Below are 16999 nucleotides of genomic sequence, written 5' to 3' on the forward strand. Positions count from 1 at the left end.
TGACGTATCGATCAGGAAGCTATAAAGGCATGTGCCACGCAGCTGGCTTCAGCTTCGCGTCTTTCAGCAAGCGCTCTGTGTGTGCATGTCAAAAAGTCTGTCTTGTGAGTCTTATTTATTGTTGTCTGTCCCAATAAAGCAACATAATGCCTAAGAGCAAAGCTAAGACCAGACATATGAAGGGCAAATCCAGATCACGCTATAGATTGTGTGTTTCTCCCTGCCCACGCTACATCACAGGTGGGGATACACACGATTTATGTGTGGTTTGCCTTGGATTGAAGCACGCTGAGTCGGCTCTCGAGGGAGCCAACTGTCCGCATTGTGAACGATTGCCGATGCGGACGCTTCGATCCCGGAGGGCTCTCTTCGAGGAGGGAGCCTTCGCCAGCGTTTCCCCGTGGTGCTGGCCCCACTTCTGCCGAGGCAGAGCGGCTGCTGCACTCGTGGGGTTTGCAGGTGGATCTGGCGGCGGGTATGGAGACGGGCCAGTCCTTATCTCCTTCCACATCTGCCAGATCCGGCGCCCAAACCCTGGGTTCGGAAGCACGCTCGTCGGTTTCTTCCCCCCAGGGCGAGGGGTCGACACTCCACCTCTCTTCGTCTGATGAGGTGGATGTAGAGACTATTAGTAGGGATTCGCCACCCCTATCGCCCCAGTATGAGGAGCTTATGGAGGTGGTTACTTGTGCAGTTGATAAATTAAAAATCGAGTGGCCTGCAGAGAAAAAATCAAAACCGCAGAATAGTAAATTAGATGAGCGGTTTCTGCGGCCGAGGCAGCCACCTCCATCCCGGAGCCTTCCCTTTTTTTCCCGATCTCCACAAAGAAATAGCGAGATCGTGGAACCACCCTTATTCGACCCGTCTCTTCGCCCCCGACTCTCAATATTACGGCAATGTCGCGGGGCTCGATGAGCGAGGGTACAGAGCGATGCCCCAGGTTGAACAGACGCTTGCGAGCTATCTGTCACCCGGTTCGGCGTCGTCTCTGAAGGCTCCGGCCTTGCCCACAAAACCGTTAAAAATGACATCTACGTTAATGGGCAAGGGCTATGTGGCAGCAGGTAAGGCAGGGGCGTACCTTCACACTATGGCCATCCTCCAGGCATATCAAGCTGACCTGCTGAGAGATTTAGACGAGGGAGAGGGGATCAAGTCCGACGATATTGCAGAGCTTAGAAGGACCGCTGATCTTTCCCTCCACACCACCAAAGAGACCGCTCACGCGATTGGGCGGTCTATGGCAGCCTTGGTGGCCGCGGAGAGGCATCTATGGCTGACCCTGTCACAGATAAGAGAGCGTGACAGGGTCTGCCTCCTGGACGCCCTGCTTCACTGAGGGTTTCAGCGACGCTCTGAGTCGGGGACTTCCAAAGCGAAATCAGATCTTCGTACAATTATCGAAGCTAGGAAGTCCTCGACAAAGAGGTCCTGACGCCAGAGGCGCAGTGACCCTGAGGGTAGCCCTTACTGGAGTAGAGCGGTGTCCACCTCATTATACGGTGCCTGTCTCACCCTAGTGCCCTCTGGAGGCCGGTCTGCCAACCCTGCCAGTGTTTCAGGGCTCAGCGGTCTCCCGCGATTGTCACTCCCAGTTATGTCCGCCCGCGAGCGTAGCGGAGCTGGGAAGCTCGCCACCCCTTCGGGGGCCTCTTACACCAGAGGTCAGTCTCGAGAGACTGATTCCCTTAGTACATTATTTAGAAGCGTGGAAACTACTACCAAATGTATCTCAATGGGTCCTACACACAGTAGAAAGAGGCTATTGTATTCAGTTCGGCCGTCCACCGCCGAGGTTCAATGGGGTTACACCAACAGTCGTCGGCCCCCAGCAGGCTCTGGTGATGGAAAAAGAAGTGAATACCCTATTAAGGAAGGCGGCCATCGAGGTGGTCCCTCCTCTAGACAGGGAGTCCGGGTTTCACAGCCGGTATTTCATAGTTCCAAAGAAGGATGGGGGGTTGCGTCCGATCTTAGACTAGACTTAGACAAAATGCTCACTGTCAAACAGGTTGTAGCTCAAATCAGATCCGAGGACTGGTTTGTCACAATAGATCTCAAAGATGCATACTTCCACATATCCATCCTTCCACAACACAGGAAGTTTCTGAGGTTCGCTTTCGGGGGCAAAGCCTACCAATATCGAGTACTTCCCTTCGGCCTTGCACTCTCACTCCGCACATTCACGAAATGTGTAGATGCGGCTCTGGTACCCCTCCGTATGCAGGGCATCCGCATTCTGAATTATATCGACGATTGGTTGCTTTTAGCTCAATCAGAGCAGATGGCGGTTCGACATTGAGATGTCGTTCTCGCCCATATGGGGGAGCTGGGTTTGAGACTGAACGCCAAGAAGAGTGTACTTTCTCCAGTTCAGAGAACCACCTATCTAGGCGTAGTGTGGGATTCGACCACGGTGCAGGCACGTATGTCTCCTGCTCGGATCGAGTCAATCCTTTCCTCAGTCAACAGAGTCCGAGAAGGCCAGTCACTCACTGTCAAGCAGTTTCAGAGACAGTTAGGGCTCATGGCTGCTGCGTCCAACGTGATACCTTTTTGCCTCCTGCACATGAGGCCCCTGCAGTGGTGGCTCAAGACCAAGGGGTTTTCCCCGAGGGGAAATCCATTCCGAACTATCAAGGTCACGCGGCGATGCCTTCGTGCCTTAGACATATGGAAGAAACCTTGGTTCTTGAATCAGGGCCTAACTACTTAGACTTTGCCCCTGGTATGGCCAAAGCTTTCTTATACCCTCGAGCGGGTTATGTTCCCAAAGTTCCCTCTGTTACACCACAGCCTATAGTACTGCAGGCCTTCTGCCCTCCTCCCTTTCGGGAGCCAGACCAGGAGAAGCTAAATTGTATGTGTCCAGTGCGAGCACTGAGCTGCCCTGTGGAGAAAATCTGACCAATTGCTTGTTTGCTACGGTCCTCCTAAATAGGGTTCCCCTGCCTCTAAGCAGACCCTTAGTCGTTGGATAGTCGAGGCTATCAACGTCTCCTATAAGTCCTCTGGTCTTCCCCTTCCTTTGGGAGCCAAGGCTCACTCTACGCGGAGTATGGCTGCCTCTAAGGCCTTTCTAGCAGGTGTTTCCCTCTTGGACATCTGCAACGCTGCGGGATGGTCCACGCCCTCTACATTTGCCAGATTTTACAATCTCGATATGCAAGCCGCTCCTGGCTCTTCTGTCCTCTTGCCTTAGCTGTGCTCTTCGGATACACACTAGGCAGGGGATTGGTAGTCTGGCAGTGTTGGCACATCGTTCCCCAAAGCGCTCGTCGCAGCTCGAGTTCCTGAAGAGGAACGTCTCTAGGTTACGAATGTAACCCTAGTTCCTCGAAGGAACGAGACGCTGCGTTGCAGAGCCATACTCCCGGCACCCCTGCCGGCGCTTGCTTCCCTACTCGAAGCTGAAGCCAGCTGCGTGGCACGTGCCTTTATAGTTTCCTGGTCGCTACGTCACCCCGCCTGTGACGTCACGCTCTTCCATTGGACAGATTGCACACGATATTCAGAGTTGATCTTGCCAAAGGCGTTTCCCCAAAGCGCTCGACGCAGCGTCTCGTTCCTTCGAGGAACTAGTGTTACATTCGTAACCTAGAGACGTTATACAGTATCTCCAACCCTAAAAGCAATCATAGTGAGCTTCTAAAAAGAAAGGTGAAAGGTGAACAACCCAATCACCTTGGGGTGTATCATGATACGTGTCTCCAAGCAAATAAGTGTGAACGAATGTGCTATTTACTACCAGGTGTTGAGTTGATGACAACGCTGCGCAGGCTCTGTGCCACTGATAGCATAGCGACATTCTTCTTATTCTTCACTGAAGCCAGTGACAGCACGCCAGCGCTACTTTACAGTGCTTTACTTACTGCGTCAAGGTCACACAAAAAGTTTACACTTCAAAAATATAATCGCCATGACTGAGAGACTCCAGCAGGATGTTATGTACTTTCGCATTAGTTAAGGTGGATGGACCGAATCTGACAACCAATAAGCGGATGATGCAGTGGCCAACTTTTCAGTCAATGCTGCCAGGCAATGCTGCTGAAAACAGGCAACAGGGTTAAGCACAGGGGAAACAGTCTGGCAATTGTTGAGTCTGTCATCTTTACCAAACTAGATGTAACATCACAGCTTGCTGTCTGTTTCCAATCTGGGCACTCCATGAAACTGAAACCTACTCAAAGCCATCTGTGCCAACATCAGAATTACTGCCAGTTAAATAGCAGGATCTCAAAAAAGGCACAGGCAGCAGTAGTTTTTTTATCAAATCAACCCCAACTTCAAATCAGATAACAGTTTCATCACAGTGCAAAAGATAACATATGGAGATTATATGTTAAAACAGTCTGTAAAGATAAATATGAGATGAAAAAGATGGTTAAAAAAGATTCAGGATTTAGAATAAAATCAATAAGCATACTGGGAAACTGAGAGGTGGTGTTTGCCATGTTTGACTGAACCGTTAACCGTTTTTATCTCTGATGCATTCTGTGACGTGAGAATGCTTCTAATAGGCTATGTTCACACTGCAGGCAAATGTGGCCCAAATACGATTTTTGACTCTGTTTTTCTCATGACAGTGTGAACAGCATAAACCATATGTAATCTGATCTTTTCAATTTCCGATTTGTGCCACTTTCATATATTTTATAAAATATGATAAGGGTCAGATGCTTTGAAATGCAGCCGCAGTCTGAACAGTCAAATCAGAATTCATTTGACTTTTATATCACTCTAGATCAGTGATACTCTAATCTGGCAGCGAGATCCACTTTCCTGCAAGATGTTAAGCTCTAACCCTAATCAAACACACCTTAGCATGCAAATCAATGGCTTCAGGATCATTAGAAAATCGCAGGTAGGGCGAGTTTGATCAGGGATTGAGCTAAACTCTGCAGGAAAGTGGATCTCACAAGCCAGATTTGAGTTTCACTGCTCTAGATCAACCTTCATCATGATTCTGCGCTTATTGAAGAAAGATTCAAAGATTTTACATACTTAAAAAATCAAGACAGTAGTGAAAAGTAGTTAGTGAAAGTAGAGTGATGTGTCAGAGCGTCTAAGTATTACAGTGACTATATCCAAGCAAATCTCACCAATATCATAAAACTTTTCTCTTTTGTCACATACTTGTCTTTATTTTTCATATTTCCTCCGCATAATTTTGCTGGCTTCTTTCCTCCGTTTTTACTTCTGTATCTGCACAAGTAAAGTGATTCCCACAAAACTGGGCTACATTTTCCCTGTTGCTGTGGATTGTTTTTCAACTATGTTTTGGACTAGTTTTGAGAAACAGCTGGGAGGATTTTGTTTTGAAAACCTAGCAGCCCTGTTTGTATTGTTCTTTTGCGCATACAATTCAGTTTAGAACCATGCTCTGTTCACACTGGAAATCATATATTGGCCTCATTTACAACAAAAATGTGAACAGATATACAAAGAATCAGATCTGAGCAAAAATCAGAATTGAGCACTATGGCCTGCAGCGTGAATGTAGCCATAGACAGACAAAAATATTTAGGGTCCTGTACGAAAAAAAGGGATGACATGCAGTTTTTTTTTTTTTTTTATAAACATGGGTCACTTTAATACTGCCAACTTACCGCTTTGCCAAACTCCATCTCAGAAAAGAACCTGTACCAAGGCTCATTCTCTAAATCTACATCTTCTGGACTTATGTCTTGAGTCTACAGAAATATGGCAACAAGGAAAGGAGGACAAAGACAGAGAGAAAGAGAGAGAGAGAGAGAGAGAGAGAGAGAGAGAGGAAGATTCAGAATACAAAGACAATGATACTGAATGGCGGTTACATGAAGTTTCTCTTAATGTCATGATCTCAGACAGTAAGAAAGGTTCCAGGCTGACAGAATGGAAGAAAGAAAAACTGGATTTGTTTCCAGCTTGATGGCTTATTGCAAGAACATCTGGTTGATCTCAGCAGTCAAAGGAACAGGAAATAGGAAATAAAGATGTCATAAAGGCAAAGTCCTGATGATGGAAAGGGATCCATTAGAGCTAGGATGGAATCTTTCACATATTCACTCAAAATGCACAATTTTAGACTTCTACTATGAATATCAATATTTTTTCAATGATGTTTATAAAAATATTTACTATAATTTACTAATATAATGCAATAATAATGTTAATTTTAATTATCATTTAAAGGTTTGGGTTCAGTAATTTTTTTATTATTATTATTCACCTAATACACATTCAATTGATCAATGATGTCACACAAGATTTCCTTTAGAAGGAATGAGGATCATGTGACTCTGAAACCTGAAGTAATGTCAATGTAGGAATAAATTACTTTAAATTAGAATATAAATAGAAGAATATTATAGATATTTACTGTTTTTACTTTATGATCAAATGAATAAGCATAAGAACCTTCTTTAAAAAACAACATTTAAAATTTTTTACCAATCCCAAACTTTTGAATGGTAGAGTACATATCACTTAAAAACAATACAAATATTTCACGACACTAAATTTTCACAGTAAAGAGGTATTACTTCTGCAGAGCTAAATCAGATGAATAGACACAGGCAGCACATTATCTTCTGCCCTAGATAGGACCTGACCCAGAGCCATTTTAATTACTTCCCTAACAATGAGAAAAAAATGAAAGACCTAATGCAGCTCGCACTTTCTCTGCTTCAGTTGTTTCACTGACGAGGATCCAACATGCTTTGCTTTACTTCTACAATAAACCTATTACAGCGGTATGTCATCAGAAAGACATTATGTAATAGCAGCAGCACCCAGAATGAGTCACACTTACAAGATTGAATCATTGAATGTCATAGTAATAAACCTGCCATGAAAAAAAACAGACTATAGATATATACAGTACAAGACCCTGAAGGAGCCTCTATTCTTCACTGGGTCTGGAAACTACAAGTGTCACTTATTGATGAGCTTTTTATAGCTGAGTAAAGGCTCCTCCTACTTCCTATATTCTAACATATCTGTGTGCGTTAACACATAAGATATATATGCTACGTATCACAACTTTGAAAAGGCTCGCCAGGACAAATCACCTACCGAAGTCACTTAATAAGTCTACCAAGAGACACAGCTGTGAGTGTGCAGTCCTTGTAAGTGAAACAGGCAGAAACCAGCTCTTGCAGCGTCAAACAGCATGCACAGGTCTGCACCAGCAACACCAGCAACCAAACATGCATGTATAAAGAGCATCATACCGCTTTGTCCAGCTTCAGCACTGAAGATTTTCCTGGCTCGTACTCAAATATGCTCTTGGGCTCGGCGCGGTACTTCCTGGTGTCTACTTTCTTGTCAGGGGGCTCCCACTCATTCCTGCAGGGATGCATGGGGGGAGAGATGAGTGATACAGTGAGGGAGGTGAAGAGTCACCATGGCAACCAACAAGGGCAAGTTTTGGCTGCACGTTCCCATACATGCAGCTTATGTTTTAAAAACGCAGCATACATTTATGTAAAAGCACTTTATTCATCTAACCAATCTACACCAACATGTGTACAGCAACACATTTTCTCTAAATTCTATTATCATTACAATCATTTATGTGTAATGTAAATATAAAAATTATGCTATATTTAACATTATAGTGCACTGCCATTCAAAAGTTTGGGATCAGTAGATTTCTCTTAAAGAAATTAATACTTTTATTTTAATAAATTTAATGCATTAAAATCTTTTGTAATATTACCTCAACTTGAATATTACAAAAGATTTGTATTTAAAATAAATGCTGTTCTTTCTGACATTCTATACATCTAAGAATCTTGGGAAAAAGGTTTTTTTTTTAAGTAAAAATCCATATTTAAATAATTAACACATTTCAGAATTTCTTTATTTAAGCAAATCTTGATGATCCATGTTACCCACAAATAGTGTAGAATCTTAAAAATCTCATTAAATGCTTCTGTTTAAAAATTTTCAAAATGCTAAAACTTTTAATTTAAATTTTAATTTAAAAACTTAATTTAGATTTAGATTTTTTTTTATGTGTGTGTTTATATATAAAACCTAAAATAAACTACAAGATACATTATGATAATGACTTTTCTGCTAGAGAACACGGATTACTTAATAAATGGGTGTCTATTATGAATTTTAACAGCAAACAGCAACATCTCCTAAACCAACAGATGCTTGTTAAGGCAGCATGACAAATGCTGAAATACAGTGTTTCACGTATTGAGGTTTTCTGAAGAAATGTCATCATCTCTGTCTTGAGCAACACTGGCATGGTGCAAGAATTCATACTCAGTTTCAAGATATCAGTTGATGAATGTGCTAGAATCTGCTTCATTAATCATAATATTTGTTTCATGTCACGACTCACCTCTGAGGTTTTAGGGAAGATGTGCGTGTTGGTACAGGCAGCTGTCCTCTGGAGCTCCCCATGTCTACAGCACTCTTGGAGCGAGGGACTGTCCGCACTGAAACACAGCTTTCCTTTAAATAAGAATTCACAGTGTAGTTGATATTTTCTCTCTCGGATTAAAATGAAAACACTTACCATCCTCACTCCCATATGATGGCCTGTCATCTGAAAGAGTCCGAAAATACTTGTTAAATACAAATAAATGTTAATACAGCTGACATATTTTGAGAAATTGCAATGTTTTTATTTCACATTTCAAATGTATTATTAAGGTAGTTTGTAACCAGTTCTCTTATTGTGCTGTACTTAGTGTAGCCTGTGCTCTAAACCAGCATCTCCGGGAGGTATTCTAAACATCGAATATATTCTAGGTGAAAATTACAAGGATTAGTGTGACATACATAGCAGTCCATTATCAACTAAACAGCAGCTCCAAGACAAGGCCACTTTATTTCCTCAGACTAATCCAACCAGTAGATGGCACTATATCCACAGCAGTGAGTTTTCCTCATGCTGGAATATTCCATTAGCTGGTTGGTTACAATACAAATAAGACATTTTCACCGCAAACTAATGCAAGGAGGCATTCGGATGATGATTATTTTACAAATACTTGAGACCAGCATTGGAATGGCATTGCTAACAGTGCATTTGAAAGAATCCGATGGATACACAAAGTCCATTAGATGTGTTGTGACTGCTTTAATAATTTAGCAGAATGGTTCTCTAAAAGCACAGCCACGAAACACATCACAGAGGTATGAAAGCTCTTAAAATGGAGGTAATCAATCTATGAGTTTTAAATACAAGGTGATGTGGTTTTCTCGGTGTGTTGAAAATAGCTCTATTACCACAGGCTCACCTTGAGCGCTAGGATGCCTCTTTAGGACAATCAATTTCTTGACACTGTGTATGTATATATCAGCAAATATTGCACATTGGGATTTATGAAAGAATGGACACAGGATGGAGCCAACAATGTGGCACATATATACTGCAGCTATTCTCAGCAAACTTTGGGAAAGAAATGCTAGTTGAATATAATACCTAATGCTTTTATTCAGAAAGGATGCGTTAAATTGATAAAAATTGACACTGAAGACATTTATAAAGTTCAAATTCAAATTTCAAATGTTTAAGAGAAATCACAGAAATAATTTACATTTCAAAATGCATTTGACTAGAAAACAGTTAATGTAATAATATTTCACAATATTACTATTTTTACAGTGTCTTTTGATCAAACAAAGGCACCCTTTCAAAATCATTTACAAAATCTTAAAGACTCCAAACTTTTGAACAACAGTGTATATCCTTTCTATTTTGGTTTTGTATATAAAATTACCCAACTCATACATAGAGATAAATGTGATGCTAAATGACAGATTGGAAAGTGTGACATTGAGAAATGTTAATAAATATCAGATTATAACTATCACTAAGGTACCTCTGGTTTTCAGTGGCCTGTCATTGCTCTCTGGAAATATGTAGGTGGGACGATATGGATTTTCTTCGACAGGCTCTGAGTAAGGTGAGTGAAAGACAAAACACAACACGCCGACAAAGATGACTACACAAATAGATACATGACTGAAATGTGACCTTCAGATTTAGACACACAAAACGATGAAATAAAAGTGCTGATTGTATGTGATTCCCAAGGAGCATCTTTACCAGGGACTTTGTGAATCTGCTTGAACATGTTTCTGTACCAGTCCTTTGACAGCTCTGTGTTCTAGAAAACAAAATTGTACAGACGGTGATGTATTTATATACATTTTTGGATATAGTTATGAAGTCAAAGTCTGCACATGTAAATCTTGAGAACTAGAGGTGGCCGTTTTTACCCGTACTGGGACTCTGGGTGCTGAGATAGCTGAATGTTCAGACAGTCTTATTCTCTTTTCTTCCATGTCTGCTGGAGTCTCAGAGGAAGATTTATTCTGGCTGACGGCAGGGCTCTGATTAGGACCACTGCCCTGCTCCGCCACAGCTTCTGAAGCACAAACTCGTATCATAAACGTCCAGAACACAAGATAAAATACACACTTTCAGCTGACACTTATATAGGACAAAATCTTTAAAAGCATCACTGAATGATTTAATGTTTAAATGAATAAATAACTGCTACAGCTCTTACAGTCTTATATATTTAGTATTTGACAGATGTACTTTGTAATTTAATCCTGTTGGAATCAAATGAGTTTCTGTTATTCTCACAATGCTTCTCCTCATTAATTTTAACAGTTTAAACATTAATTTTTTAAATGTTTAATCTCCACTCCTGTAACCATAAAACAGTCACTACTACCTTAATAATAACTACAGAGATACCATTCAGTCATGCAGATGTCTTATGTTAATTTTACCTCAAACATAAGTTGAGATTAACTAATCACAAGGGACAGAACATTCTCAGCATTTAGCTTTTTAATGCACATGATATTTTTAGTTTTGATCCATCCTGAAGTATTGAGAGGTTGGTATTTACCTCTGCTGTACTGCAGCAAGACGATTGTCGGGTTGATGCTGCTGGTGGGGGGGTATGAAGAGGACACTTTGGCTGATGAGGTAACAGCACTCGGCAGATCAAGGCAGGACGTGAGCTGAGACTCACTCTCACTTACAGGTGAGTCCACCTGAGGAGAACACACAAAAACAGACACTCTAGTGGTTGTGAAATACAGGCGAGTTTGTATTTCCCAGAATTCCTTATGGGGGAAATTTGCATGAAATTTGCTTCACTACACTTCTCTTTCAAGCAAACAATTGTTGCAAAGATTCCTCTGCGATGCTGATAAAGACAATGACAAATTGCATAAGATAGCACTTAAAGTATGTGGTTACTTCTAATTATTTGTCTTCTGTCTTGAGGAGGACATCAACACCAGGAGTATTCAGCTCTCTAATAACATTTCTTTAAGATTTCTATATTGCTTAGTCAGTTTTATTTTTATAATATTATAGTAGGCTACTCATTTATATAAATTACAAAAAGTTACTCAAATTTAAATATTTTACATGGTCAGTTTTCATTTTAAAGATATAGATCACCAGTCCGTTGGTGGTAGCCATCGACTCCCATAGCATGGAAAAAACACTATACACTATACACTATGACACTACAAGTCAATGGCTACCAGCAACTGTTTGGTTACCAGCATTCTTCAAAAGAATTAATTTTATGTTTAACAGAAGCAACCCAGCCGGCACATGACCGACCTTCAATGTTGAAATATGGTTGAAATAAGGTCAGTTGTTGTTTTAACACTGAAACAACGTTGATAAAACGTTTAAAGCTGAACGGTTGAAAAACAGTCTGCCCATGACCAACTTTCAACGTTGAAATATGTTTGAAATAAGGTCAGTTGTTGTTTTAACGCTGAAACAACGTTGATACATTAGTGAATCAACGTTACGATATCAACGTTGATCCAATTTGCAAAATTCAAAATTCAACGTTGATTCAACCATGGTACCAATGTTGTTTCAACCTTCAATCAACGTTGAAATGCCGGCTGGGAAGAAATTCATACAGTTTTGGAACAATATGAGGGTGCATAAATGCTTACAATATCAGTTTTGGGTGAACTATCCCTTTAATTTAAGTTTTCGGCATTTTGTTATGTGCTTTTGTCATGTGTCTTTTTTGTTATGTGTTCTACTCAGCTTTCATTTATTTTTAAGTTTTAGTCGTTTTAGTACTTCAGCTTATTCAACTTAACTTTTTCAGTAAGATGCATTTCTATGTTTTTAATGTAATATTTTTATGTTATTTCAGTTTTTTCTAATTACAATTGTATTATTTTAACAGTAATAGTTTTAGGTAACAATACCAACACTTGCTAAACAAATCACTAGTTAAAAGTTAGTTAATAGTCAGAAATTGCATTACTTTTTCAACTACCTTCTCCACTAATTCCCTATAGTGCCTTTAGGGATATATAATTGATCACCATGGATCTATACCATTATAGATGATAATGCAAAAAGAAATGTTATCTTGTTTGTAAAATACAGAAAACATTCATTCACTGCTCTCATTTTAAATGATGATTTTAAGATTGAGGAGTTCCTCAGTCTCTACAGAGATCTTAGGTTCGAGCTGTTTAATTAGCACTGATATCAATCTCTAATTGGCATTTTTGCAAGAAAGCAAAGCACTGCTAAAAAGGAACGGGGTTCAGACATCGTGACTCACCTTTGTTGGTGTCTTATTGACTTGAGTTGAATTTAAATCAGCTCCGGTGTTGTTTACACTTCTCTCAGTCAGACTTGTTTCTGTGGCATCTCCATTGACCGCACCAAGCCATCCACCTGTAACAAATCCAAACACTTTGGATTCTCAAAGGATCAGCCAATCTCCAAGGCACTTTTAAAACCTAAAAAGGCATAACTGTGAAATAAAGCTGCCTCCACTTGGCAGCAAACCTGTTTGTTTCCAGAACTAACCACAATTTATGTTTAATGAATTCCTTAATCCTTCACCAGACAGAATCTGTCAGAACTGAACCCCACAGAAAGACTGAGTATCCACTGAGATGCTAATTCATGACTGGAAAAAAACGATTCCCTGAACTTTGTCAGAAGAACAAGGGGACCATTGAACCCACTGTAAGAAGTGTTTGTTCCAATGGCTTTTTATTGAGGCACAACAACAATTAAGGCATCTCTCCCAAGTGCTGGCAGTTAGCCAGGATAGTCCCAACATGGAGATGTTGAAAACGTCCACAATGAAGGTTTCCATTTCCACAGCTCAAAGTGGGTGTGAACAAAAGACGTCTTTGATTATCCCCTGCAAATATGAACATTCACTGAAAGTTATTTGAGCAATGAAGTTGACTGTCAGACAATGCTGTATATTTTCCACAAAAATACAAATTTGTCTCTATAATTTATTGTGCAATTTAGCAAATAACCACACTATGCCCATTCACTGTCAAAATAACATGTACCTTTTCATTAATAGGAAAAAAGGAAATTAAAGAAAGCACCATTCCTGTAAACAGAGATCTTTCCAGTTAATGGGGGTACAGAACAAAATAAAGCACTTTTTAATGCATGTTATCTGCAGCTACAATCATATCCTAAGTAACATTATGACAGCACACAACAATTAGTCTGGCACTGTCCATCTTTGTCCAATATATTCAGAGCACTCTCCTATTGACAAATCTTGCATTTCCAACTCACTTTTGGCAGCGTTCTTGGAAAGCTCTTGGCTTGTGCCGTCCTCATCATCAATGTGCACTAGTGTAGCCCTCAAAGTAACAGCACCCTTGCCCTTGCAAACACGGGTAGGGTCCAGCTCTGCAAAAACATAAGCAAAGAAACTTATTGTATCTTTTAAAAGCACTAAATAAAGTTTAATATTACACACTTGTTACCCTGGACCACAAAACCAGTCATAAGTAGCCAACAATATAAATGGGTCAAAATGATGGTTTTTTATTTTATGCCAAAAATCAAATCATGTTAAGTAAAGATCATGTTTCCATGAAGACATGTTGTAATTTTCCTACCGTAAATATATAAAAACTTAATTTTTGATTAGTTACATGCATTGCAAATAACTTTAAAGGCGATTTATTTTAATTTTTTGAATACTTGTAGTCAGCCAGACATTGTCCTTTCCTAACAAACCATACATCAATGGAATAAAACTTTTTTATTCAGCTTTCAGATGTATCTCAGTTTCCAAAAATTGACACTTATGAATGGTTTTGTGGTCCAGGGTCACATTTGATATTATGTTAGACCACAAAATCCTACAAATGCTGCTCTTACCAGTAGGCATGAGATCAGGGGAGCTCTTCATGGTCCTCAAAGGAGTTACTCGCACAGCAGATACAGTGCGCCGGCAGGGTGGACGTGCTGCAAAACATATACAACTATAGGTGTGAGATGTCGAGAACAGCAAAAGAAACTAAAGAGAGCTATTATAATTGCATTTATCATTTTTCAACCTCATCTGTGACATTTTGGGTCATGACCCACCCCTTGAGAAGCACTGCATTAGTTTTACGGAGTTATTTGTTAGTCTTTATTGAGAACAACAGCTCTGATAATGCTCATATAGAGACCCCAGGGCTTTTTAAGTTCTAGGAAGATTGTAATCACAGTGTTCTCCGAAGGCTGGCACAAATATCAAGAAAAGATGGATGAACGGAAGGAAATAGGGGGCCTGGCAGAGAGAATACTGATTCAACAATGACTCAAGCCAGAGAGAAAGACAGAGAGAGTCTGTTTGTGATTGCTTACTCATGAGCCTCCTGCATCAATACATTAGACAGCTATTATTCATTCCTTGTTACTGCCTTGTATGCATGTTATATGCAATCTTTTAAAACAGGCTTAAACAATATCATATAGTGTACTACTATGAGATATATATGCACAGATTCAAAACTTGAATTCAGTTAAAACAGGTGTTTAAATTGCCTTTAGCCGTTTTAATATTATGTTGTTTTCTTTATTTGTGTTGCAATTGTTTTGTTTTGCATGTTTCATTCATGCACATATAACTGTAAATAAAGGCCAGCCAGGCCTGTCAAGAAACTGATGGAGATACTTAAAGTGCTGCACGCTTACCAGGGGCTGCATCAAATTTCCCTGTGCCCTCTGCTGGAGAGCCCTGCAAATGAAAATGAGCGAAAGGAGAGATGCTGAGAAAGGGAACAATGTTGCTCAAGAAGTCATTAGAAAAGAGAACAAAGAATATTGAGTGCCTGGCCGACAAGATTTCAGCAAGTCAACAACAACACCTCCATGGTATGTTCCTTAGCATGTTTACGAATGCAAAAAAGCTAGTGCAAAAAAATGGGAGTGGGCGATATCACCAACATCTTATTTTACAATTTGAGAAATGTTATCATGATATATATTGTGCTTTGGCACAGCCCTAGCAAAAAGTATGACAATTAGGGTTGTGCCTATAGATGATAGTATCGTATATTGACGATAGTCAAAGATATCGACGATAGCAGATGTCTCTGTCGATAGTCAAGACAATATTAGGCTTATTCTCCTATTAATGTATTAAATAATAATAATAATAATTATTATTATTATTTTTATTTTTGTAGGCCGGCTATTATAACTCGGCTATCAAACTGCCCAGCTATTTCACTTCAGCACTGCATTTCACACACACACACACACGTGCGCAAAAGAGGTTTAGAGCCTATAGTCGGTGAATAAGTCTCCATCCACATACAGACGTTATGTTAGGAAGTATCTCATTCTTGTTTCTGTGGTGGTGCGTCGAGCTCGTCATGAGGCGTGCGGTCCAGAGCGCTGTATGACTGATGCATCAGTTCAATTCAACTTTACTACAAATATATGAACTTACCTGTTTTGAATACTTTATATTTAATGTGTTCGTTTATGTCTAATATTAGTGTTAAACTGTTGGACTTTAAATTAAATCTAGCTACTATTTTCACCGTTATTATACTATTGATTTTGCGGAACATTTAGACTGGTAACTTCCATGCGCAGATGCGGCAAATTTGTCACAGGACACGCGATATGACAGTTGCATCCGACTATATGAACTAGCTGTTTTAAATAGAGTATTTTTATATTTAACGTTAGTTTAACAGTATGTTTGAAAGTATATTTTTTCAATTATTGTTGTTTCCATAGGCTCTCTCTTGCGCACTTGCGTGGTTTAAAACACCAAATAGTTATGCTATGACAAGAACAAAGAGTCTCTCTCTTGCTCCACCCATGCACGATAATATCGTGTATCGTCGATCTCACGGGCTGACGATATGACATTTGAAAACTGACCATATCGCCCAACACTAGTGACAATTAAACAGTGATCACAAAGATAGCTTGACTTGCTTTGTCTATTTAGGTCTGATCTCAATGGCTCTGAATATAAATAATTAAAAACTGCCTGATTGGCTGGAATGTGAAATTTAGACAGGAATAATGTTACAAAAAATCCTACTAATATGGTAAGTGTGAGGGTTCTGATGCATGAGGAGACTAACTAACTGATGTGTTACACCTATAGCTGTGGTTCACACTGAAACAAGATACAAAGTGACCCGTTACAGAACATTGGCTGAGTAAGAAAATATGGGTCAATGAAAATGTATATGTTTCAGTAGCTGCCAATGGATATCCCTGTAACAAATGAGTAAGCCACTTTGGATGAAAGTGTCTGCCAAAACAGATAATGATTAGTATTTTAGATACTTATAACTATTCCCCAAACGAGAGCTTTCTTTATACATACAAAATATTGCTGAAGTCCTGGATAATTGCAGATATTCTTGTAACATTTCTAATGGATCCCAATGTAAACATTAACCATCTGTCTCTATGCAAGGTCTCACTGACGTATTATAGCCTACAGTTGCTGTCTATAGGAAATCAGAACCAGTTAATTAGCCAAATAATTAAACTTAGATAATTTAATAGAGCCTATAGCTTAATGCAATTATATGGTAGCCTATATAAAAAAATATAGCCCAAATAGAAAACTCTCTCAGATGTTTACAGAAAAGACTGTTAGCACTGGATTTACCCATCTGAAAATGGATATCGTCCTAAATTTGGAGTTGTTGAATAGTTGCGTAACAGCGATTTTGTAATTCA

The 16999-nt window shown here is 39.9% G+C and overlaps 1 protein-coding gene across 9 annotated transcripts in view; it reads right to left on the reverse strand.

The window, feature by feature from the left end:
• The window catches only part of LOC132157143 (sorbin and SH3 domain-containing protein 1), a 52417-nt gene that overhangs the window by 23645 nt on the left and 11773 nt on the right, over window positions 1-16999 (reverse strand). For 6 of the 9 annotated variants that reach the window (XM_059566339.1, XM_059566344.1, XM_059566338.1 and 3 more), the window contains exons 2-13: window positions 14978-15020; window positions 14174-14260; window positions 13580-13696; window positions 12588-12703; window positions 10878-11025; window positions 10234-10382; window positions 10061-10121; window positions 9834-9908; window positions 8522-8551; window positions 8345-8441; window positions 7218-7332; window positions 5613-5696 (exon numbers count right to left, since the gene is read on the reverse strand). In XM_059566339.1, coding sequence (XP_059422322.1) covers window positions 5613-5696; window positions 7218-7332; window positions 8345-8441; window positions 8522-8551; window positions 9834-9908; window positions 10061-10121; window positions 10234-10382; window positions 10878-11025; window positions 12588-12703; window positions 13580-13696; window positions 14174-14204 — 1023 coding nt within the window. In that variant the 5' untranslated portion in view covers window positions 14205-14260; window positions 14978-15020. The remainder of the gene's footprint in view (window positions 1-5612; window positions 5697-7217; window positions 7333-8344; window positions 8442-8521; window positions 8552-9833; window positions 9909-10060; window positions 10122-10233; window positions 10383-10877; window positions 11026-12587; window positions 12704-13579; window positions 13697-14173; window positions 14261-14977; window positions 15021-16999) is intronic. The other 3 variants (XM_059566340.1, XM_059566341.1, XM_059566342.1) reach the window with 3 other exon arrangements.

This window comes from Carassius carassius, chromosome 14 (genome assembly GCF_963082965.1).
Source record: "Carassius carassius chromosome 14, fCarCar2.1, whole genome shotgun sequence".
Lineage (NCBI taxonomy): Eukaryota > Metazoa > Chordata > Actinopteri > Cypriniformes > Cyprinidae > Carassius > Carassius carassius.